The sequence below is a fragment of the Drosophila hydei genome, unplaced genomic scaffold (genome assembly GCF_003285905.1).
Source record: "Drosophila hydei strain 15085-1641.00,03,60 unplaced genomic scaffold, DhydRS2 tig00000060-arrow-pilon, whole genome shotgun sequence".
Classification (NCBI taxonomy): domain Eukaryota; kingdom Metazoa; phylum Arthropoda; class Insecta; order Diptera; family Drosophilidae; genus Drosophila; species Drosophila hydei.
In genome coordinates this window covers 8,117,638-8,142,690 of record NW_022045656.1, presented here as the reverse complement: position 1 = coordinate 8,142,690, position 25,053 = coordinate 8,117,638, and the positions used below count along the sequence as shown (strand labels likewise).

The window sequence follows — 25,053 nt, the reverse complement described above, 5'->3', positions numbered from 1 at the left end:
CATTTTTAGATATATTCTATAGTTATTAAATTTTTACATTGTATATGTTAAAATTTGGCTTTTGACTGAGCATTATTCTTTTTTATACAGGATATCGTTTTTTGTTCGATTGTTTTAAAAAGTGACAAACTAAATAATGTAATATAATATTTATATATACTATATATTGTTTATATATCTGCTGAGTCAGATATTTCAAATGTTTCTTAAGCTAGACTATTCAATTTGTTCGTTATGATTTCTGTCTCGTGTCTGTTCTCTGTTTTCTTTTCTAGTTCTTCGTTCTATGCGCTTGTGCGTTAAATTTGTTTTTTCTTTGTTTTTTTTTTTTTGCTGTGCTCAATAAATTAGTTTAAATGCATTTTACATGATTTTGTTAGTTTTAAAAACATGTTGCTTTTACAATTGGTTGCTAATTTATAATTGTTTTTATATTAATATTTTTCGCTAATTGGCAAAATATTTAGTGCTCGTTTTAAATGTTAACTAGGCTGCCATTTTTTTGTTTTTTTTTTTTTATAAAATATTTACAAAAATTGAGTTTTTATAGCTGCACTTGAACTTTAACTAAGTCTACGAACTAGAAAATTTACAAATGCACAAATATGTGAGTTTTATAAAATTAAATCAATATAAGGAAGGCAAATTTGTTGTAACTTTGTGACAATTAGAGAAAGGCGCTTAAACAGAACAACAACTAAAACAGTGAAAAGAAATGTTTAAATTTATAGTATAAGGACATCATTCTTAAGGACATTAAACGAGAAGCCAGGAGATACCACGGTTGCAATTAGTTTCAGCGCTCTTTGGATGGGCGGCACTCTCCGACTCCCCTTCACCTTCTCTTCATGCACGTTACAAAAAGAAAGGAAATTGTATACAAATAAAAAAGTTTACAAAATTCGTAATATGGCTACGCTATCAGTCCATTGTTCGTGTTCAAGTCGGTTTGCATTTGGATTTAAATGTGTGCTTGAGTATGTGTGTTTTAAGTGTACAACAATCTGTGACTGTGCTTAGCACAGCTCGTGATCATGGCTGACACGGCTCAATCATCAGAGTCTCATCGTGCGTGTGCTGCAAGAGACCCTTTCTCTCATCCGGCGCCATGCTGTGCGCACTTTCTGCAATCGCCGGCTCCGCTATGGCATCCGCATACATCGATTCGTACACGGGATTCGCAAAGTTGCCCTACAAATAAATTGAACTTCAGTCACGTGCGCATTGTATAATTGATAGTGCTTTGCTTACCTTGTCATCTTCGTGAGCGAAGGGCGGTGCTTCATCGGCATCCCCTCGGTACATTGGATTGGTCAACATGATCTCCACATTGTCAGTGAGCCGAGCATGTGAGAATGGCTGTGCAATGCGATGTTTTCTGCAATTTAATACAAAGTTAACGTCTCGAATGGATTCCAGATTCATGTATCAACTTACTTGAGGAAATAAAAGACAGCCCCAAAGAGCATCAGCACCAATGTGACCACCAAGAGCACCGCCAGTACAGACAATATGCCGGCCGATTCGCTGTGGTGCTGCTCTCCACTGAGAGCCACAGCGCTTTCGGCTAGGCAGGGCACCACCCGTTTGTTGTCGCACAAACATTCATTGATGGAGCTGCCCGTGCGACAGACGCTGCACTCGCCCACACAGTGCGGCGGCAGATCACAGAAATCGCCTTGCCATTCGCCGATGCAGGTACAGTGAGGCAATCTATATTGATTGAGGTGGCAGAGACCACCATTGGCACAGTAGCGAACGCACGGGTTGTCATCGCCTACGTTGGTCGTGCAAAATTCTCCGTTCCATTGATCTGTGCAGTTGCACATGGCGATGCCCTTGACCACATGACATGTGCCCGAGTTTTGGCAAATGATGCCAGTGCAGGGATTCCGCGTTGGCTGCTGTGACGTGTCACAGAAGTGCGGCGGTATTGAGGTCTTGCACAGATCCGATTCACAGCGATCGCCAATGTAGCGCGTGGGGCAGGTGCAGCTCAGCCGGTGTCCACGATCCATACAGGTGCCGCCATTCTGACAAAAGTCGCGACATGAGTTCGCTTCACACTGCTCGCCATAGAAGCCACTCGGACACTTGCACTGACGTTGTCCCTTAGCACCAATGATGCAGGTCCCACCATTACTGCAATAATCTGCGCACTCATTGAACTCACAGCGTTTGCCCGTAAAGCCATCTGGGCACTCGCATTGTGGTGCGCCGGTCAGCGTCTCGCGGCAAATGCCGCCATTCTCACAGGTCAGATTGAGGCAGTGTTCGCATTGATCTCCCACATACATGTCTGGGCAGCTACACTTCATTCCTTCGGCCTCGGTGACCAGGCACGAGCCGCCATTGTGGCAACGGCTCTGGCAGTCTGCGACGGACACCTCGCAACGTGCGCCTGACCAGTTGGGCGGGCAGGTGCACTTAAGTGGCGGAGGCTCTTGCATGCCTGGCAACTGTGGTGCCACCGTGCACAGGCCAAAGTTCAGACAGTAGCCGGAGCAGCGATAATGTTCACAAAGCTCGCCCTCATATTGTGGTTGGCAAATGCATTTGGGCACATGATTTATCACCTGGCAAGTGCCCAAGTTGCAGAGCAGCGGACAGTAGTTGGGTATATCGGTGTGTGCCTTGCAAACGCCCTCCTCGGTCATCACATACTCATTGGGGCACTTGCAGCTGTAGCCGTTGGCCGATTCTGTCGACAGTATGCAGAGTGCGCGTAGAGCTTTGCACGGATCCTTACCGCAAGGATTGCTTACTGAAAATATAAGTCAATTAGCTACAGATATTGTTCTAGTAATCAAAAGTCAGTCACTCACTATTTCGATTCTGTTTCATGGGATGCAGTATGCCAATGTCTGAGGAGCGGTAGCCCTTTAGCAAATAGGTGCCGTTGTCGTTGCCAAATTTGTTCATCTTAATGATGGTCTGGTCGTACAGCTTGATATACAGATAATCCTCAAATACATCAATCTTTTGCGGCTTCTCGCGATTGCCAAAGCGTCGCACCACATTACGCTCTTTGCCATTTAAGCGACACGTCTCAATTGTGCCCTTGCGATAGTCCGCCCAATATAGGCGTCCAGTTGGATAGTCTATAGAGAGGCTAATTGGCCAGCCGACATCACGCTCCACTAGGCTCTTCTTGTTGGTGCCATCCATTGAGGCCACCAAGATGCCATTCTCTAGAGTGGACCAAATCATAACACGCGATTCGGGCTCCAGCACAATATCCGTTGGATTCATGCCCGTGGATACCAAAGAGATATACTTCTTGCCCTCGATGTCAGTGGCAATGATTTGATTGTGACGTGAATCGACGATGTAAACCATTTGGGTTATCCAATCCACTGCCAAAGACTTGGGGTCATCCAGATCGGGTATCTATAAAAGGTAATGTTGTTATTTTAAGAATTCTTGGCGTCTTATATAACTCACATTGAATGCAGTCAGTTCTTTGAGATCACGACGTACGCGTACGCCGGTGCCTTCCACGTGAGGCGTGGCAATTTTCATGGTATGCACCTTGCCATGATGCGAGTCAATCCAGAAGAGTAACGTGTCCTTCGGTCTGATAAGTATGTCGAACACATCAATTTTAAGACTGTCCGTCTGGAAGAAGCCAACGACAGTGGTGCCCTCCTGTTTGGCTGGCAATATGAAACGGAACTCTTGCTCCGATGCCAACAGAAGTATCAGATCTGGCCCAGATGCCAAGCACGTTGCGTTCTTAGCACCGCCCTTGTAATAGCCCGTCGTACATTTACAGTTGTAGTGACCGGCCTTCTTTTCAATGCAAATCTGTGAGCAGGTGCCGAAGCCACAGACGGGCGGCTGGCAGTTCATCTCGTCGGAGCCATCTATGCAATTGTATTGTCCATCGCAGCGGAAGTTCTTCGAGATGCAGTCATCATTCTCGCACTGGAACTGATCATGCCGGCACTTGGGCAATGCTGCACACACTTGATCCGACTCATCCTCGTTGTTGCCACAATCGTTGACGCCATCACACAAAGCCGATTTCCGTATACACAACAGGTTGGCGCACTTAAAGGCGTTGTAGTGGCAATGCACATGGGCACAGGTGTCAAAGCTCTCGTCACTGCCATCGAGGCAATCATCCCAGCCATCGCACTTCCAGCGCGACATAATGCACTTGCCGTTGCCGCAGGTGAAATGATCCGGCGGACAAGTGCAGTTAACCTCATCGGAGCCATCTGGACAGTCGTCATCGCCATCGCATTGATATTGTCTGAAAACGTGAATAGAAAATACGAAATTTCAAAATATTCTCAAAGGTTTCTCTAACCACAGTGAAACTCACTTGTTGATGCAGGTATTAAATGCAGCACATTTGAACTGATTGGGCTTGCAGGTGATATTACAGTAGATTTCGTCGCTGCTGTCGTCGCAGTGAATCTCGCCATCACAGCGGAAATCGTGCTTTATGCACTTGCCTGTGCCGCAACGGAATTCGCTCTCGGAGCAGTTGCGCATTTGGCAGTTGAGCTCGTCGCTGCCATCGCCGCAATCGTTCTCATAATCGCATCGCCAACGGCCGGGTATGCACTTGGAGTTGTTGCACTTAAAGTAAGTGGGATCACAGGTGGCTTTCGAGCTATGGCAGCTGGCCGGTTCGTCCTCACCATTCGGACAATCCACCTCGTCATCGCAGCGCCAAGTAAGCGGTATGCAGCGACCCGAATCGCATCTGCAAGCGATAAAGAGTTAAATTTCGAATGATAAATAATAGGAAGCGGAAGCTCACTGAAAATCACTGGGTCCACAGGAAACGTGATCGCAATTCGTCTCATCGGATTTGTCGACACAGTCGATGTCCCCATCACAGACCCAGACGTAGGGCATGCAGCGATTGTTGCCGCACTGGAATTGACCCTTCTTGCAGACAAGTGGCGTACAGCCAGCCTCGTCGTCACCGCCTGGACAGTCCTTGACGCCATCGCAACGCTTCACACCGTCCACACAGAAGGCGGAACTGTTGGCGGTTGCCTCGCACTTCAGGTGATTCTCAAAGCAGGTGAACTTATCACAGTTGAGCTCATCTGAGCTGTCGCCACACTGATTGACCCCATCGCAAATTCCCGATGGATGTATGCACTTTTTGTTGCTGCACTGATACTGGCCCGGTTCGCAGTGGAAAGGCGGGCAAGTCTCTGGCTCATCGCTACCATCGCCGCAATCGTCTTGCGTGTCACAGCGCCAATAGAACGGTATACACTTGTACGTATTCACGCACTCAAAGTGGGCCGCCGTGCAGTTGGCCCGGCAGGTGCGTCCATCCTCGGCCAGCACAAAGTTATTGGGGCAGGCGCACTTGTAGTATGGCGCTTCCGGCGAGAGCAAACAGAGGGTCGAACAGTTGGCATGCAGGCACGGATTGCCACTGATTGGCTGCTGCTGGCGATAGGGATGATAGACACGCAAGTCCATCGGCCTGTGTATTGTCGTGATAAGCGTGGAGCAATTCTGACCGTCGTACTTGTTGCAGTACTCAATGGACTTGGTCTCCCAGTCCGACCAATAGATGCGATCCTCCCACACGGCAATGGCAAATATATGATGCAGATTCAAACTGGGATTGATGCTGCGCGCCAACAGCAGACGCGTATGATTGCCATCCAAGTCGCTGACCGAAATCGTGTCCTCTCTGGCATCACCCCAGAACAGCTGTTGTGTTTCGAAGCTAATGGTCAGGGCATTGGGCCAGCCCAGATTCTCGCGTATGATCATGCGCGGCTGTGAGCCATCCATGCCCGCTTTGCCAATATGCGGATTGTCGCCCCAGTCGGACCAGTAAATGTGCCGCTGATAGGGATCCAAGGCAATGCCGCGCGGCTCCCGCAACTGCTCATTGATGAGCACTCGCCTGTACTTGCCGTCCAGCTGAGAGACCTCTATAGTGTCCAAGCCCTTGTCGCACCAGTACAAGTTTTTGGCCACCCAATCAACAGCGAGTCCATCGGGATTCTTGAGCATGGCCTGGTGTAGCGTTTGGGTCTTGTTCTCCAGCGGGCAGTAGCGCTTTATGGTGCCCACGGTGCTAGTAACATCTGACCAATACAAGCACTGACTATCCCAGTCGAAGTCCAGGGCCACGGCATTGGACAGTGAGTGTATGAGTATGGAGCCGTTGCCCGTCTGGTTCACCTGCCGGATGTAGTAGCGATTGGAGAAGATTAGCTTCATGGTGACATTGCTGGTCGCTTTGCAGGTGTGGTGATCGCGCAGCTCATAGCCCTTGGCGCACAGGCATTTGTACGAGCCGTACGTATTGATGCAGGTCTGGGAGCAGGGCTGCTGCTCGGCACACTCATCAATGTCCGTGCACAGATGAGGACTCTTTGGCAGCAGTTTGTAGCCGGGCCTGCAACGGCACTCATAGCCCACCACCTTGTCCACGCACTCATGCTCACAGATATCCGGATTGAGGCACTCGTTCTCATTGCAGAGCTGCTCGTCCGAAAAGTCGCCGCAATCATTGCGCCTGTCGCACAACAAGTCCGCGCTGATGCAGGCCCCATTCTTGCAGCGAAAGTCATCGGCGCCATTGCACGCTCGCGTGTGCATGCAGAGCGACGGCAGCTCATCGGAGCCATCGCCGCAGTCAGCTTTGCCATCGCACGTCTGGTTCTTGTAGATGCACAGGCCATCCTGACAGTGATGCATTAGCGCACCGCCTGGGCAAGCATGCGCATGGTAGAGCGGCTCACAGCCATCGTACTCATCATCCCCGCCGGGACAGTCCTCGTCGCCATCGCACACATAATGAGAATCTATGCACTGACCTGCGCCAGGGAAATAACAATTGAAATGACAGAGCCACACGCTTTCAAGCTTTACAACTTACCAGTGCTGCATAGGAAGGCAGGTGGCTGGCAATCGGGTATGTGCGAAACGCCTCCGCAGTGCGGACCCTCATCTTCGGAGCCCTCGTCGCCGTTGCTGGGGCAATCCTTTTCGCCATCGCACACCCATTTCTGTGGTATGCAACGCCCCGAGCTCTTGCACTGAAACAGATGGGCGCGACAGGAACGATTGGGACACTGCGGACCTTCGTCGGTGCCATCCTCGCAATCGCTTTTCCCATCGCACTGCCAGCTGCTGGGTATGCAGCCGTTGTCGCAGCTAAACTGATTCACCTGGCAGCTGGAGCGGCAGTTGAGCTCATCGCTGCCCTTATCCCCGACATTATCCATGCAGTCGTTCTCGCCATCACAGCGCCAGCCGGACGCAATGCAGTGCCCGTTCGCACAACGAAACTGATTCAGTTCGCAGGTGGCGCGCGTGTTGTTGCTGCAGCCCAGCTCATCTGTGCCATCGGGGCAGTCCGATTCGCCATCGCAGCGCCAAGAGGGCATTATGCAAAGTGTGCTACTCTCGCAGTGCTCAAATAAGGCGTCGCCCTGCTCACACGTTCTCTGGGCGCACTGCTTCTCATCGCTGAAATCGCGACAGTCGCGCATATTGTCGCAGACGAAGGAGCGCGAGATGCACTCGCCGCTGCCACAGCGAAACTGCTCGGGCTGGCACTTGCACAACAGGGTCGTCTCATCACTGCCGTCGCCACATTGCTGCAGTCCATCGCAGGTCTGCTCCTGTGCAATGCAGCGATGATTCTGGCACATGAAATAGTTCTCTGGGCACTTTCGGATCACGCAATAGTTGCGCAGCTCATCGGAGCCATCCAAACAGTGGGTAACATTGTCGCAGGTCAGCTCCAGTGGTATGCACTCGCCCGAATGGCAGTTGTACTGAGACTTGCCGCAATTCGTGTGCATCGGCGCGATACAGCGACGTCCATCGGGCGCCAGCACGCCCTGTGTGCAGTGGCAGCTGGCCATGCCGTTCTTGCTCAGTATGCAGACATCCTCACAGAGGCCATTGAGTATCTTACACTGATTCGCATCACAGTTGATGCTGCTGTTTTGCACCGCTATGATGCCCATGGGCCGAGCCACGTTCTCGCGCAAGAAGAGCACGTCCGTTCCAGTATATTTATTGGCCCGCACCACTGCGTGCAGCACCCAGTCCGTCCAGAAGAGCAGATCTCCGTACACGGCCATGGCAAAAGCATGCTTGGGCGTTGTGTGTGCGAGCACCACTCTATTTGTGCCATCATAGTTGACGCGTTCAATCTTATCCAGACGCGCATCGGCCCAGTACAGTTGCTGCTGCTCCAAGTCCAGAGTTAGGGCATTCGGCATTTTGATATCGGTACGTATGATGCGCTCCACGCCATAGCCCGTGAGATAAGCACGCTGTATGCTTGGCGATTGCTCGTTCCAGTTGGTCCAGTAGATCATGCCCAGGCACGGCTCCACCGAAATGCCGCGCGGCTTGTCCTTGCTCTGCAACCTGAGGACATTGCGCACATGCTGCATGTTCTGTTCGGGTTGGGGTGACAAGTACTGCAGCTCCAGGCTACGTATGGCTGCATCGTTATTCGACGTCCAGAACAGCTGATCGTTGACGATATCATAGGCCAGACCCTCGACACGTCCCTGCTGTTTGATCAGCTGTCGCTGACCGCTGCCATTGAAATGCACCTGATTGATGGTGCTCAGTTGGACATCCGAGTAGTAAACTAGTTGCGCTTCGTAATTATAACTGATGGCAACTACATTCCGCATCAGCGTCTCATTCGTGATGATCTGCACGGGCCAGTTCTTGTTAGCGTGCTCCGTCATATGGATGCTCTCAATGTTGCTGCGATAGCTGAACAGCAGGAAGTTGTCGTAAGGTTCACAGGCCATGCCATCAGCGGCGAGTCGGCTGTATGAGCAGGCGCATACGGCATTGGTGCCATTGAAGAGACACAGCTGCTCGCAGCCGCCGTTGTTCTGAGCACATAGATTGGTTCCGTGCTGTACACGCTTCGAGTATATTTTAAGATCCGTGATGGCGTCCTGTTCGGTTTTGATTATCTCACGGGCTTGCGACAAGTTGGCCAGCGGGGCTACCTTAATGACACCTCTACTGTACGAGTTGCCCGCCCAGTAGAGATAATCTCCCAGCTTGGCCAATGCCACAATGTCGTTGACCGTGTCATTTAGAAGCTCTTCACGTAAATTGCCATCATAATCCACCTTCATTAGTGCATTTCTAGAGCACCAATAGACCTTCGTCGCATCCATGTCCACAATTAGACTGTTTACTGACCAATTGCTGTTTGTCTTATTGACCAGCACGAACAGTTGGCTGCCATCCAGTCCGGTACGTCCAATGTACAGATCGGTAGCAAAGAAAAGCATGCCTTGCACTGGGTCCACAGCCAAGACAGTGGGTTTTTCAACATTGGCAACAACCACGTAGCGATTGCTGCCATCCAGATGGGAGACTTCAATTATGTTTCGTTTCATGTCGCTCCAGTAAATGTTGCCCGCAATCCAGTCAATGGCAATGCCGCCCAGCCAATCCTGATGCTTAATCTCAGCCAAATTGATGGCCTCCAGCACGGTCTCACGATGCGTGCCATCACGACGCACGCGCGAGATGGTTCCCAATTCGCTGTCGCTCCAATAAAGCATATCCGTAGCGGCATGATACTCAATGAAAGTTGCAAAGCTAATGCGTGAGATTGGCACGAGCGCCTGACATTAAATATAAAAGAAAATGTTCATTAACATGGATTCAACACATGCTTCACGATTTCATACCGGTTTGGGTGTCTCAAACTGTTCACTGGGATCAATCATTTCGACGCCCTGCAACACATCAATGGAGTAAAATATAAACTCAGCTCGTGGTATGCAACGCGTTGGATTGGTCGGCTCCACATCGTAGCCCAGAGCGCAACGACACACATGATCCGTGGCCGACGTGGCCAGGCAAAGCTGCTCGCAGCCACCACGCAAGGGCCCAGCACAGGTATTAGTGCCCGTCTGTGCATCTGCATAGTACATTTTCATGCTCTGAATGCTCTCTGTAGAGTGAAGTGGAGGTTAGAAAAGTGCTACTCGCGACATTCTGTAGACATACTTGTATTGACACGCAGGAAGGACATGTTCAAGCACTGCTCCTTCTCGCAGTGCATAATGACGCTCTGAATGTTCTCGGGAAAGTAGAGTGTGCCATTGTAGACCGTCAGGGAGTTGACTGAGGTGATGGGGCTGGCCTCCAACACGATGTGTGTCTCATTCTTCGGTATATCGTAGTAGGCAATGCCCGAGTTGTCGTAGGCATAATACAAACGCTGCGAGTCAAAGTCCATGGTCAAACTCTGCATGCTATTGTTGTGCTTGTGTATGAGCACGCGATCGGAGCCATCCAGGTTCGATTGCTCCAGCTTCCACAGCGTGGAGTCATGTGTGGAGTGTATCCAATACATTTTGCCACTGCAAAAAGGGAGTGTGAATTGATTACAAATTTCAATTACTCAATCAATCAATTGATTACTTAGCTGGATCCAGGGCAATGCTGTCCACCATATTGAGGTTCTCGTGTATGTGGGTGGTATATTCGCCCTGCAGATTGCTGGCTAGTATGGTGCCAACAAATTGACCCGAGGAAAAATACATATGCTTGGCAATCCAGTCAATAGCAAAGCCGTAAGGCTTATCGATATTCGTGTTGATAATGGGCCCAATCAGTCCGCTGGATATGCCCGCTTTGGCGATCTCATTCTGCTGTATATCGGACCAATAGATGTGACTATCCTCTACCAGAAAGTCAATGCGTTGTGGCGCCACAAGCTAATGGGGAGAAGTGAAGTGATTATGAATTAAAATCATCCAATTTCCTTAATGCTCACCCTAGGGGACTGCCGTATGGTGGGTATAGTATGATGATTGGGCTGTTGCAAGTCAATGCCACGTATCTCCTCGCCCATGACAAATAGCAAAATCTGTTCATTGGGCACACAGTTTCGCTCATTAGCCGGATCCAAGCGCATCACATGTGGGCATTCGCATTTGAAGGTGCCTCTGCCGCTCAGCAGGCAGAGATGGGAGCAGCCGCCATTGTTATCGCCGCATGGATTGCGATCCCAGGGCTGGCGGCTTGAGTGCAGCACTTGTATGCCAAATGGTTGGGTATGTGTGCGCTGTAGCACCTGCACATCGCTGCCATTCCATTTGTTGGCGCGTATCACAGACGTCGTGCTCCAGTCCGTCCAGTACACATAGTTCTCGAACACAGAGATGGCAAACGGATGGGCCAGCATCTCCTTGCTGTGCAGCACAACATGATGCTCGGAGCCATCGTATTTGGTGCTGCATATTGAATTCGATTTGGCATCGACCCAATAGACACGCTTCTGAGTATAGTCCAGCGTCAAGCCGTTGGGCCAGCCGGCGCTTAGCTGCCAATTGGTAGATATTGTGCGCCTACCCTCTCCGGCCATGCTGCAGCGTTCAATGCGCGGCGAATTGTCATCCCAGTCGGTCCAGAACAGCAAACCCTCACGCGGATCTAGAGCAATGGCACGTGGACTCTCCATGTTGCCAGCAATCAGAGTTCTGCGAAAGCTGCTATTCAGTTTGGCCACTTCAATTTGATCCATATTCGAGTCAATCCAATAGAGATTTTTGCCTATCCAATCCACAGCCAAGCCCTCCGTCGTCGACAGACCCGAATGCACTACGGCCTCCACATCGCGCAAGCTTTCGCCAACCAGCTGACCGCGATAGATCTTATCATCGATGACATCTGTCCAGAAAATATCCAAGCTGGACTCGTTGCTGTACAGAAAGTCCAGAGCAATAATATTTCGGACCGCATTGTAAAAGCTGCTGGCAGTCAGTGTCTTTAAATTGATGCCACGTATATCTTGGCGATCCGTAAAGATAACATACGGCTCATCCGGAGCTGTGCTCTTGCACGTGAACCTGTCGTAGGCCAGGTCATAGCCTTCGAGGCACTGGCAGGCATAGCTTTTGCCATTATTCTCACACACCTGCGAGCAAGTGTCCCAGTGCTCGCAAGCATGCTGCATGCTGCAGCGCTTGCCATTGGGCTGCAAGTACAAGTGGGATGGGCAGGAGCAGATGTAACCCTCGGGCGTGTTGTGACAGTTGTGCGAACACTCGTGGCCATGGTTGCACAGCTCATCAGCGCAAAGGAAGCCCTCGTCTGTGGTATCCTCACAGTCATTGTGCCCGTCACAAAGTTGGCTCACGGCAATGCACTTGTTGCTGAAGCCGCACAAGCGATCGGGATGCTCACAGATGACCGTCTCGTTTGTGTCAAACTTGGTCGGATGCAGCTGAGTGCAGTTAACTTCATCCGTTTTGTCAAAACAGTGGTTGATGCCGTCGCAGCGCAGGAACTCTGGTATGCATTCGAATGGATCTGAACAAGCGAACTCAAAAGGTGCACATTCACCAAGTTTCTTCCAACCGCTCAGCGGATGGTTGTCACTCTTGGTCTGGTTACAATTAGCCTCGTCCCTAAAGTCCTCACAGTCGTTAATGCCATCGCAAATTTGCATATCGCCATAGCAGCCAATGGGGCGACAGTAGCTCTCCCCGTGGCCACATTCGTGCTCGCAGGCTGCCTCATCCGCATTGTTGCTGTGGAAAAAAAGAAAAATGTAATGAGGCCATGATGAACCTTTTATTTTAGGGTAAAAACGCATTACCCGCAATTATTTACTCCATCACAGACATCGGAGAACTGTCGACAGTGTCCATTGCCACAGTCGAACTCGGGGCACTGGATGTCCAAATTGAATGATTCATCGGATGAGTCGTCGGGTCCACAATCGACGACACCATCGTTGACCCACGTGAACTGAATGCAACGGCCGCTCTTATCGCAGGTAAACTCATTACTGTTGCAGGTGTTGTGCTCACAGTTCAGCTGATCCGATCCGTCCGAGCAGTAGGCAATGGAGCTGCACAGCAATGCGCGCTGATAGCAACGGCCGTTGCACGCAAAGTACAACTTCTTATTACAGTATTTTGGATTGCATGGACCTTCTGTGTCATTGGTTTCGTCGCTGCCATCGTCGCAGTCCTCGAAGCCATCGCACAGATCCTTGCCATCGATACACTGTCCAGTGCTGCGGCACTGGTGCCCCGAGGTGCAGTTGGAGCGGCCCTGCGTCGACGGCGTCAGCTGTGGTATACAATGAGTGCCGGTGCCATTCAGTGTATAGCCATTTGGACAGCGGCAGATGGCGCCTTTGGGCGTGTTCAGGCACATGCCAGGACATTTGGACAGCGCACAGGAGCTGGGCGTTTGCGGCAAGGGCTGCGTGGCCACATCAAAGATGCGCAAATCGATGGCATTGCCACTGGACTGCAGATGCACCGTGGAGCTGAAAGTGCTCGTCATGTTGGCATGATGCACATGAAACCGCCAAATGGTCGAATTTATGTTATCCACCCAGTAGACAACTCCATTGTGCTGGACCATGGCAAATGGATGAAACTGCTCCGACTTGAAAAGCAGCTCGCGACCAGTGCCATCCAGTTTCATACGTTCGATGGTGCCCACTTTGAAGTCACACCAATAGATGCGTTTCGTGCGTCTATCCACGTCCAAGCTGCGCGGCCAACGCATGCTCAGCTCATCCGTAGATGTAGCCAACAGCTCCTTGTGGGTGCCATCCATCCAAGCGCTGTAGATGCCCGCCTCGCACGACGTCAGCGCCCACTGCGTCCAGTAGAGTAGCCCCGTTCCGGGATCCAATTCCAATGACCTAGTAGAAGATTGATTTGATTAGTACTTTCCTCAAACAAAGGTAGTCGAATCTACTTACATGGGATTGCAATCAACGTTGAAGGTGAGAACTTTGCTCATGTTACGCAGGGGGGCGACATGGAGCTTCTTGTATTCAGTCCAATACAAATGGTCGTTGACCCAGTCGTAAGCCATGGCACGCACCTTGCGCCAGCCCGTGGACAGGGTACGCGAAACGCTGCCGTTCAGGGACTGGCTCTTGATGGCGTACACGAGCTCAAGGGAGCTGAGGGATGCCTCCTGATCGGGTAACACATACAAAATGGATTTGCCACGCACATTTACATCGATGGCCTTCGGGGCGGTCACATTGCAAATGGGCACCATTACGTCGGGCTCCTCGCCGAGCTGTTCGAGCTGCTGCACCTGTTCGGTGCCCAGTGGCACGCCGGTGATGCGAACCAAACGCTTGTCGGTGTACACCAAAAATTTATCGTGCGCGGAAAGCAAACAGGTCGTCTGATTGTGCAATTTATAGCCGGCAGTGCAGAGGCACTTGGCGCTCGCAAATCCACGCGTCCAAAGCGGCACACAAATCTGGTTGCAATTGCCGTTGTTCTCCCGGCACGGATGCGCCACCTCCGGCTGCTTCTGGCGATGGAAAATGCGAAAATGTGTGCCGCGTGTCACATTCGCCAGCAGCACGCGCGCCTTCAACGTAAATTTGTCGAGGCCAACGATGGCATGGTCCGTCCAGGCAGCCAAATAAATTGTGTTTTCGAATACCTCCACCGCCTGGATGGTCTTCAAAGGCAGCGGCGACTGTAAACAACGGAAATTGCGTTTAACAAAACAATGCCAAACAACGATGGGCTTTTTCTGATAAGAGCTGGCTTCTGATTTTGTTTGAGTACCGAACTGTTTACAGCACACGAAAGTAGTTGGCGCAATATTGTGATCAGCTACTATTGGAATATGTAGGATATACCAATATATATTGCATTTTAGAGCATATATGACAGAGGAAAATATTTCTTTAGTTTGATGAAAGACCAAGCTCACTGCTTATATATAAAGAATAAAGTAGTAGCAACTCAAATAGAATTGTTTAAATTGTTAAATTTGCTTTAGACAATCAGGAAAAACTAAAGGCTATATTAAATCGGTTTTTATACTGTCTAAAAATATATATATCTTCGACTATTAACTTTATCGCCGCTCTATATGCTCTCTATATATAATTTAAGCTATGATTAACTCTACTCTGCTCTCTTATAATGTCTGCCTCGCGCCTTTTAAGCCAATAATTAAAGTCAGCCACTCACATCTGGTGACTTTTTCAATGCCCAACGCTGCTGTCCCTCATAGTTGACACGCTCAATGACGTCCTTGTATTCATCAATCCAGTAGACATGCTCACTGGCCAAATCCAATGTAACGCTACTCAGATGATAAATCTGCGTGTTGACGAGTGTTGTGCGATTGCTGCCGTCGAGCAGAGCACGCGATAGGCTGGGCGATCCGTCTGTGTAGAAGAGATAGCCCTTGGTTGGGTCTAGCACCAGAGACGAGGGCTCCTCCACCTGCTGCAGTATGAGGCGGCAAAAGGTGACCGCATTGCTGCACAGATAGACCATGCCGTCGCGCTCGTTTAGGAAATACCAATTGCCCGATAGCCAGTCCAGGCGCATCTCGACAAAAACTGCAATCAAGGCCGAAAGACATCAGCAAACAAATGCACAAATTATGGCCATATATTGGACCCGGACTCACTCTGATGCGGCGAGTTAAATGCTGAGACAGGCAGCGTCCAATTAACGTTGGCGTCGTCGATGCGCTGGCACTGTATGGTCAGCTGCGACATCTTTTGCATCATGCAGAGCGTGCGATTGCGATGCCAAACCTCGTAGGCGAGCATATTCACCTTCTGTGTGGACAGCAGTTGTCCAGCTCCGGTGCCATTAACGGCAGTGCTGATGCGTTGTATGGTGCCTGCAGACAGGAGCGATAGGGTCGCTGGCTCCGAGGGTGGCACTGTCAAATGGATTGAGGATGTGTTTAGTGTTGCGCAATAAAACTGGACACAATTTGCGGCGCTCACCATTTATGGCCAGACAGTGGCTGCCCCGCTTGGTGTAGCCGGATATGCAGGCGCATTCGTAGGAGCCGGGCGTGTTGCGACACTGCTGATCGCAAGTGCCGGGCTCACTGCACTCGTCGTAGTCGACGCAACGCGTCGAGTTGGCCGACTCGGGCACCTGCCCGGCGGGGCAGTAGCAGCGTGCCCCATGTGGCGTCAGCTTGCAATTGTAGCTGCAGTTGAGCGCAGCGCAGGCGACATTTTGTTTATCTGCGACATTTTGTTTTCGTATTGGGTTGCTAAAAGTCTTTGATTTGTTGAACACTGTTTTCTACTTACCACATTGCAGCTCATCGTTATCACAATCCCAGTGGCCGTCGCAGAAGCGCGACAGCTCGAGGCAGGCGCCGTTGTGGCATTCCGCTTCAAAGGCGCGACACTTGGGCGCAACGCTATCGGGACCTGTCAAAGGATCGCAATTGGGCAAAGGATTAAAGATTAGGGGCTGGCTAATAAGCATAGTGCACACAATTCAGTTACTTACATTTGGTCTCATCCGAAATATCCCCCTTGCCGCAATCGTATTCGCCATCGCATACCCAATTGCTGGGTATGCATTTCAGGCTCTGGCCGCAGCGAAATTGCCCCTCGTTGCATTTGGGTGACTTGGCTGCAAAAGAGGGCACACAGAAACCACAATAACAATAACGTAAATGAAGATTTATGAACGGTTTGTTAGCGGTTGCGTTGGTTTTGCGCTATTTGCTCGTGGGTGGGCGGGCATTTGGGGTGGTCCGTGCGAGTGGGTAGCGGTTGGGGCAGGCCATTGTCTGCTACGAATCACTGAATTATTTTCAAAATAAGCAAACTACAATTTAAGTTCTTATGCCATGGAGTGGTCTTAGTCGAGTGCACTTGCATTTGTTGCATGATAAAGTTTCAAGTGCTGCTATAGATAACACTTTTAAACGGCATCAATATAAAGAGATATTGCTGTGAATTTCCACTCAAGTTATTAGCTCTTAAACTTTCGAATCTTACTGAAACTATTTAAATGAAACAATTTATTGAGCGTGTATTGTTGCAGTTGAGAGAAGGCGTGGCTCTGTCCCTTTTGTGTTTATACATATTGAACAGGACGACGTGATTTATTTGTCTATATTTATTTTTTTTTTAATATCAAAAATAAAATATAAAAATCATCTTGCATATGTTTATTATATTTTACCAAGATTTATTAAATAGCCTCAAGTCAACCCATGGAAATTTAGAAAAATGCAACTGCCTGCCACTACTGTATACATATAATATAGTCAATCTAGAACCTCTGAGAGCTGTCGATGCTCGCACGACTGCAGTCAAATGATATTTAATGAATTTATAAGCTGGAACTTCGAGCATGCTCAAGCCTATGTGCTGTGAGAGCGAGAGGAACCGAGAGAAAATGGAACGAATGACCGCAAGCTCTTTACAAATCTAAAACTATTGAGCCAACTGCTGCTCTTAAATTCAAATATGAAACTTGGCGTCATTTGCTGCGTCTAGCATATTTAATAAACTCTAAAAATTAGTAACAATATTTAACTAATGTTTAGAAATTTACTAAACTAGCAGCAATAGCATTCAGCTCCATAAAATTTATAATAAACTTCTTATTCTGCACAGCTAGCTAAAGTATTCGCCTCTTTATTTGTTAATTAAAAATTTAATATTGCACATTATTTAAACCATTCCCTTGCATATTTGTCAATTAGAATCGCTCGATCCATTTGACCCTCGAAAAACAAAAACTTTTGCAACAATTTCATATTTTTCGAGTCGGCTTAATTAATTTTCATTCAAATATGAATTTCTCATTAGTTTTGAGCAATTTATTGCTGCATACTTCTGTGTGGCATAATTTAAAATAAATTTGTCAATTCTCACACTCTTTAAAGTATGCTGCGCATAGCAGCTTCGGCATTCCAGTTGGGAGTTTAACTTTTAACTGCGAGTTCCGCAGCACATTTTTAACACATTTTGTTTCGTTTTACCGACAATATTAAAAAAATGCAAATTGTCACGCGAAAATACTTTGTGAAAAATAAAAAGAATTCAAATAACATCCTCCTGCTGCCCGAGCTGGTTGTCAAAATCAAAGGCAGCTACAACAGCGCCGTGGACGGCATCCACGCGCGGCTATAACCATAAAAGCCACGTTGGCGACACATGGGACGGCCAAAAAAAATATTTGGACTGCCAAGAGGTTAAACTCCAGAGACACAACGACCGCTCACAGCTGCAGCAGCAGCCGGGGCAGCAGCCGGGGCAACAGCAGCCGCAACCGCGTGCCAATTTACATGGCCGGCGGGTGAGGCAGTGGGCGGCTATTGTTTTTCGCCCAACTGGTGCTGGCCGTATAATATTTAATAAGCCCAAGGGCATGCAGATGCTTTGTATACATTTAAATTTTTTATTTTATTTCATTCGATGGGGTGGCAAAAAAAAAAACACACCGAAAATGACAAAGGCACAAAAGCGAAACACGCTTACAACTCTCAAGTCTCTTGGCCGAGCGCGCACATTGAACCAACTGACACAGAAACTGGATTTTTGGCACTTATTTAATCTACTTGGCACAGGAGACTGATTCAAAACAAAATATATATCATAAAGCAATTGTTAAGTATTATTGTCATATCTGGGGAGCTGTAAAAATTCAGCCGAATTTATCTAAAGGCCTAACGACAGCAATCTGAATTAAGGTAAGGTAAGGAAGGAATTGAGTTGCTATATAAAATAATAAGAGTCGAGAAATATAGATGCTTGACCATTTCACCTCAGTATAGTTTATAAAAAACATATAAAACTAGCTTTGATTATTTGATACTTTAATTTCTTCATTTCTACACATAAAATATTTCAAATATTTATATAAAATCATAAGATACATACTTTCTAGAAATGTAATATATATTTATACATATTTATAAGTTCTCAAAAATATTTTTAGGAAGTGAGTTGCCGTCTTATAGGCACACTAATCCAATGTCCCTACGACTTGTCTAGCTATAAAACTCCTTTGTTGACATGAGTAGTAATTTACTAGGCCTGCTTCAATTGCATCAGTTGCTAATCATATCATATTATATCATATCATATCGTATCATATCATATCATATTATATCATATATAATATCATATCATATCATATCATTTTATATCATATATTATATCATATATAATATAATATCATATCATATCATATCATATCTTATCATATAATATTATGTCAGCTACTGTAATTTGATTTTCTAATTAGAACATCCCCGAAAAATCTAATTAGAGTTCAACTTGGCAACACTGCAATGCTTGATGCTCTACACTACGCCTGCTACATAAATATGTCACATTTAGGTGAGAAGAAGTGATTGACTTATACATCAAACATAGAAATGTATATATCTTCCATATTATCTTAGATCTGTATACAGTCAACTATGGTCTAAAGAATTGGTCTCTTCGCTATCATTTGCAATTGCTTTGCTCAACCAGCACTTTTATAAATCGTTCGACATAATTGAGTTGAGTTATGACTATTAGAATTAGTTTGAAACATTCAAAAGTTAACCAAATGAATAGCTGCACATAAATTCAGTAAACTTTACTTTCAGCGAAAATCCCCTGAGAAAGTTTTTCAGCCAGGGCAGGCAGTTTAAATGCGATATATCAAGCGACTTACTCTATATAAAAAACTGCATATATACATATATGTGGGTATTTAAGTGTATATGTGTGTGTGAGTGCAGCTGCAGTCAGCGAGCTTTAATTGAGATTGCGTAGCTGCCACAATGAGAGCGGGGGGAATGCAAGAGAAAGAAGAGAGTGCATAGTGTGAAATGCATGAGGAGTTTGGCACATGGTACGTAGATGAGGACGCAGTGGCTGCCACATTTATTATAATCTGTTGCATTAATATTTGCCGACAATTTGTCGTCAGAGACGTCGGTTGTTGCTTGTCGCCTGCTGTCTCTTGTCTGTGTTCTGTGCTCGATTCTTGTGGTTGTCGCCATAAAAATGCTATCATATAAAATGAAATTAAAAATGCCAACAGAGGAGACAGTCCAAGCAGCAATGCAACCCAGAACTCTGCTCGATGTTTGTTATTACTGTTGTTGTTGTTGTTGTCAACGTTGCCATTTCTCAGCGCTCAGCTTGAAGTTTGTTGTTGCTTTTTATTGGCATACAGCGCAAAATGTCTACACATTAATTTAGTGGGCTGACCGACTGGGAACTTAAAGCACAGCGGAAAATGCAAATGGAAATGGAATGGGAATGGAAATGGAAATGGAAATGGGAATTCATTTGACAGAGTTTAGAGTTAAAGCAACATTTAAAACGGAAATTTGTGCTGCACCCGCAATGCTCTAAGCGCAGAGCAGCCACACGGGGTTTGGGGCAGGCAACACGAGCCACTAATTGCATTTGGTGTTTTTGGTAGAGGCTTTTACGCATTTTGTGGCGCGTTGACCAGTAGTACCTGTCATTAGGCGCACTCATGCCAAAAACGTTTACAGCCAAACAGTCAAACCAATAATATAGCAATCAACAGCAAATGGGCAGCAGCAGCAGCAACTGGGGAAAAGGACTCAACGAGCCAGGGCAATACTCACCACATTCGCTGCTCTCATCAGAGCCATCCTTGCAGTCCAGTTCGGAATCGCATTTCCAGCGCATTGGTATGCAGGAGCCATCGTTGCATGTGAAATACGATGGCAAACAGGGACCTGGGGACAAAATGAGACCGTTAAAACTATCGCATCTTCATGTATGAACATTAAATAGAGTTGCATGCGGCAGTTGCAAGCAGCGCATCAAAATTCAGCTAACCAATTGGATCTATCTCAAGAATTACATTTCAATTGAGGAATGATGTGGATAGGAATTGTGACTAAGATATATAGATAAATATAAGCATCTGCTTAGCCTGGCTGCTTATATTTATCACAGGCTGCTTCTTACAAAGTATTAATAGAAATTTAGCTCTTCTAGGCGCTTCTCATTATTAAACTTTCATTCTCAGATCTTCTGTTTCTCTCATATTCTAATTTGCACTCGCATTCTCTCTGTCTCTGATTTTCTGCCACTCATTCTCTATTTTTATTCTTTTCTTTCTCCGATCCGATCACTCCCATCGATTCTCTCTTTTCTCACTGATTCTTTAATTTTCATCGATTCCCTTCTTTGTTTCTTTGATTTTATCTCTCATTCCCTCTTTGTTTGTCTCATTTTCTCTAATTTCCTCACCGATTCCATAATTTTTTTCGATTCTCTCATGATCTGTCTACTGTCTCAGCTTCTCTCTGTTCTTCTAAGTTTCTTTCTGATGCTCTAATATTTTTTCTCTCATTTTCTCTTCGATTCTTTAATTTTCTCACTGATTATTTTTTCTTTATTTGCTCTGTTATTCCTTCACTTTATCTCTGACTGTCTAAGTTTCTTTCTAACTCTCTCTGGGTGTCCTCTTATCTGTGTGGTCTCCTCTTTCTCTCTGTGTCCATATATCATATTTCCCTCTCTCCTTTTGTTCCATCTCAGTATTGTGTATTCATAGAGAAATGGCTTCAAGCACACTTAGTAGCCATATTATATATATTAAGCCATAGTATTGGCTTCAGTTTCCATAGTTATGCAACTATCCATCAATAATTTACTCAATGAATTTATGAATAATTATTTTGACATTTGATTTTATTAGTTTCACAATTTATATACATCTAGCAACGACAAATTACTTTTTAAGTACATAAATTGTGAAAGGCTGAATTTTCTGGCAATAAATTGCAACTGTTGCCCATTAAGCATTGTGTCTCGAACAACAATTTAATATTTATGCTTGATTACACAAATATTTATTAGCATACGCATTTCGTGCTTGATTCTTCGTGATTATACTTAAGTCTTTGCTAATATATGTATGAGTTGGCCTGGCGAACGGGAGCTTGATACAAATGTATCTTCTAGCTACTTTCGAAAACAACAAAATTCATGTTTATGCAGTTTGCAGCCAGCCAGTTGTGCCCAGTAGCTGTCGCCTTTTGTACGTGCCCACAATTAAAATTAACATAAAGAGCAGCGGCAACAAAAGTTTTCCATTTGTTGTTGTTGTTGCTATTATTATTGTTGTTTGATTGTGGCAGCAACTGGCGACGATGCTGCCAACGTTCAAGTACGTGACTTTGGAACATTGCATCATTAGTTTAGCTTGGCTTGGTTCGGCTCTTGACAAGCCTGGCTGGCCTGGCGTGGCCTTTGCGCCTGGTAAACAATGAAAACTAATTTAAATTTGCTTAACGCATAAATAAAAGGTGTCAAAATGTTGGGGGCTTCCTGATAACTTTTCCTACAGCTTACCAATGCCGATAAGCTGTGGCTGTGGCTGTGGCTGTGGCTGCTGCGGCTACTGCAACTGGGCCTAATTTCGTTAAGCGTTTTGTAACGGGAGGGCAAACAAACTTGTTTAACCCAAACACATACACACAGTAGCAGCAACTGTTGACACAGCCGCCGACGCACAAGCTGCAGAACACCCATAAAAGAGCGTTGAGCCGGTAACAAGAGCAACATATAGATTTCAACATGTCACTTAAGTGTCTCGCACTTTGCGCGTTCGCCTTGCTGCTCAGCATTGGCGCAACATGGGCTGAGACGAGGATCCTGCAGCCTCGACCGGTGGGGCAGCTGAGACAAAGCAAGGATCTGGGCTTCCAAAACGAAGAGCAAATCAATGAGTTTGCAGACATTGATATCGACGACGATGAGGCAGCGGATGCGGCGGATAACGCTTATCTCGATGAGTTGGACGCACAAAACATTGCTGAGCTAACCAAGCTCATCAATGGAGTGGAGTTGGATTTGAATCAACCCGAGTCGCGTGCCTCTCCTGGTGGCCGCGGCGGGCGTCGCAACAAGCGACGCAACCGAAGTGGCTCAAGCAAGCGCAATAGCAAAAACCGCAACAGCAATAGACGCATAGCCAGACGCGGCAATAAACGCGCTGGCAACAAGCGCTATCGCAGCGGCAAAAGGAGGAAGACCGACTCAAAGCCGGCGCAGCAGTCACGCATCTAACAAATTCGCAGATATTACGCTGAAAAGCGTTTACCTCACACAGCAACGTCCATAATATGTGAACCAATAAATTTTAATAAAGGCAGAATTAACGAGTCCAAACTCGTGAAATGCTTAACACTTTTTTGTATTACAAATTCTTTAAAAATTTGCCAAGAAAGGCAACAAGTTAGCTTGGCTTGTTATGTTAACAGATCAGTTATAGCTTTTGCTGCAGAAGATTTCCAAACAATTAAAACAAATTCATTGTTAAGGATTCATTTATTCAATTTCTAGGAATTCATACTTCAAGAAATCAAAGTGGTTTGCTTTACTACATTTATTTATATGATTATAGATCATTCGACCAGTAGTCGCAGAATGTGATAAGCAAGCAAGGCGAGAAGGCGCAGTCTCAATTAAAAAAAATACTCATTTATAAAAATATACTGATCCCTATTTGGAAATATGGCATACAACTCTATACGAAACCCCGAACTCAGAACAAACTTGTTCAAGCAGGCGACAACAAACCACTAGAAACTGTACTCAAACTTACTAAAAGACTTCAATACGAATAAATAACAACTAGAGACACGAAAGCAGTCATCACTCTGATGCATTTAATTTGCCCAATATTAAGAGAGCCCAGCTAGAAGCCTTGACTACACAAGTCTGTCTTGAGATCTTATCAAGCAATACTCTTGATAAACTGCCTACATAACAAACTAGAGCATGACTTGAATTAGATAAAACTATAAATATAAATATATACTATAAAAACTATATATTTATATATATATTTATTTATATATATATTTATTTATATCTATATTTATTTATATAAATATTTATTTATATATATATTTATTTATATATATTATAAGCTATATATTTATATGACACATGCATCAGCTGCTGCCAATTAGTTAAACTGTGTACATAAATGCTTAACAAAGCATACGTTGTTTACTCAACCCACTAAGTTTTCTTAAAGTCGTATCTATTTAACATGGAAATTTGTATTTTGGCACGCTGCAGTTGTAAAGTTAATGTGCATCAGGGCTAATTTATTATGTGCATGTAAATAATTCTTGGCGTTGCTATTGTGTGTTCGTTGCTAATGCAATAAGTATATTTCCGAGTGCATCCAAATAGTGAACGTTTGCGGAATGCGCATTTTTGTAGCGCACAGTTTGGGGCGGCGGTTGCCCACGTTGGCCGCATAGGTGGCGCTTTTATTTTCATTGTTATTAACGCACCCGTAAAGTTTAATGGCTGTTCTTGTTGTTATTTTGCTCTCGGTTTTGTGTGCTGCAGCAGGTAGCTGTAAAAGCAGCCACAAAATATGAAAATATACAACATATATATAAAGCATCGTAAATTCTCCGCTTTTGTCTGCAATGCGTGGCATATTGGTGTTGTTTTTGTTATTGTTGTCGTTGTTCTTTCTCTTTTGTCATATCTGTGCTATCCATAATTTATGAGCATCGCAATTACATTTAGCAACTCGGCGCCATTCGGAATTAGTATTATGCCATTTTGATTTAGTTTGCGTGGCTTAAATGCTTTTTATTGCTGAGACATGAAGTCAACTGAACTGTCATATTAGCAAACATTTGGCAACATTAAGCATTAAGCAATGGCTAAGTGCAGTACTTGACTCTTCTTACAGTCAGTCTTTGTGCCTAGAATACTTAAGCTACCTTCTGCTCTTCCGATATGCACTCAATTTCAGCTTATTTTACTTTCAGCTCATCTTTTGTAATGTCTAGCAGTTGAGTTCGTCTACCTACGCCCAGCTGGCTCGCAAGTCTGTCTGCTCGCTGTGGCTAGTTTCGAAAACAATTTCACCATAATTTCAACAAATGTTTACAGAGTCTGTAATTCTATGGAAATATATTATGTGAATGGACTTAGAGTAATAAGAACTATCAGACTCAAATGATATTATCGCTTATAGATTCTCATTATATTAAATTCTAAAATTTTATCTCTTCCATTTTCCAAATTATTTTATATATAATACTAAAAATATTCATTGGTTTAATTAAGCATTGAATGACATTTTTGCCTTTATTTTATTTTCATTTTCCTTTAGCAAGCATAAATATCAATAATTCCATTAGATTTTTCACATTTCAAAGCTCTCAAAATATATTTTATTTTAATTTATTTATTTATACCAAACCAAAAATACCTCAATCATATCAATTACTTCTTTTTTTTAAACC

The 25,053-nt window shown here is 45.8% G+C and overlaps 1 protein-coding gene across 2 annotated transcripts in view; it reads right to left on the bottom strand.

The window, feature by feature from the left end:
• Window positions 1-613: 613 nt before the first annotated feature.
• Window positions 614-25,053, bottom strand: part of LOC111594166 (low-density lipoprotein receptor-related protein 1) — a 64,962-nt gene continuing 40,522 nt past the window's right edge. The window contains exons 2-21 of one of the 2 annotated variants that reach the window (XM_030226191.1): window positions 20,383-20,496; window positions 16,275-16,400; window positions 16,070-16,192; window positions 15,752-16,000; window positions 15,424-15,684; window positions 14,976-15,352; window positions 13,730-14,472; window positions 12,605-13,669; window positions 10,778-12,536; window positions 10,423-10,718; window positions 10,006-10,361; window positions 9,684-9,949; window positions 6,875-9,617; window positions 4,775-6,812; window positions 4,331-4,717; window positions 3,445-4,258; window positions 2,826-3,390; window positions 1,438-2,764; window positions 1,252-1,378; window positions 614-1,191 (exon numbers count right to left, since the gene is read on the bottom strand). In XM_030226191.1, the coding sequence (XP_030082051.1) occupies window positions 1,033-1,191; window positions 1,252-1,378; window positions 1,438-2,764; window positions 2,826-3,390; window positions 3,445-4,258; window positions 4,331-4,717; window positions 4,775-6,812; window positions 6,875-9,617; window positions 9,684-9,949; window positions 10,006-10,361; window positions 10,423-10,718; window positions 10,778-12,536; window positions 12,605-13,669; window positions 13,730-14,472; window positions 14,976-15,352; window positions 15,424-15,684; window positions 15,752-16,000; window positions 16,070-16,192; window positions 16,275-16,400; window positions 20,383-20,496 (13,895 nt within the window). In that variant the 3' untranslated portion in view covers window positions 614-1,032. Of the gene's footprint in view, window positions 1,192-1,251; window positions 1,379-1,437; window positions 2,765-2,825; window positions 3,391-3,444; window positions 4,259-4,330; window positions 4,718-4,774; window positions 6,813-6,874; window positions 9,618-9,683; window positions 9,950-10,005; window positions 10,362-10,422; window positions 10,719-10,777; window positions 12,537-12,604; window positions 13,670-13,729; window positions 14,473-14,975; window positions 15,353-15,423; window positions 15,685-15,751; window positions 16,001-16,069; window positions 16,193-16,274; window positions 16,401-20,249; window positions 20,272-20,382; window positions 20,497-25,053 lie in introns of those variants that run through there. The other variant, XM_030226192.1, reaches the window with a different exon arrangement.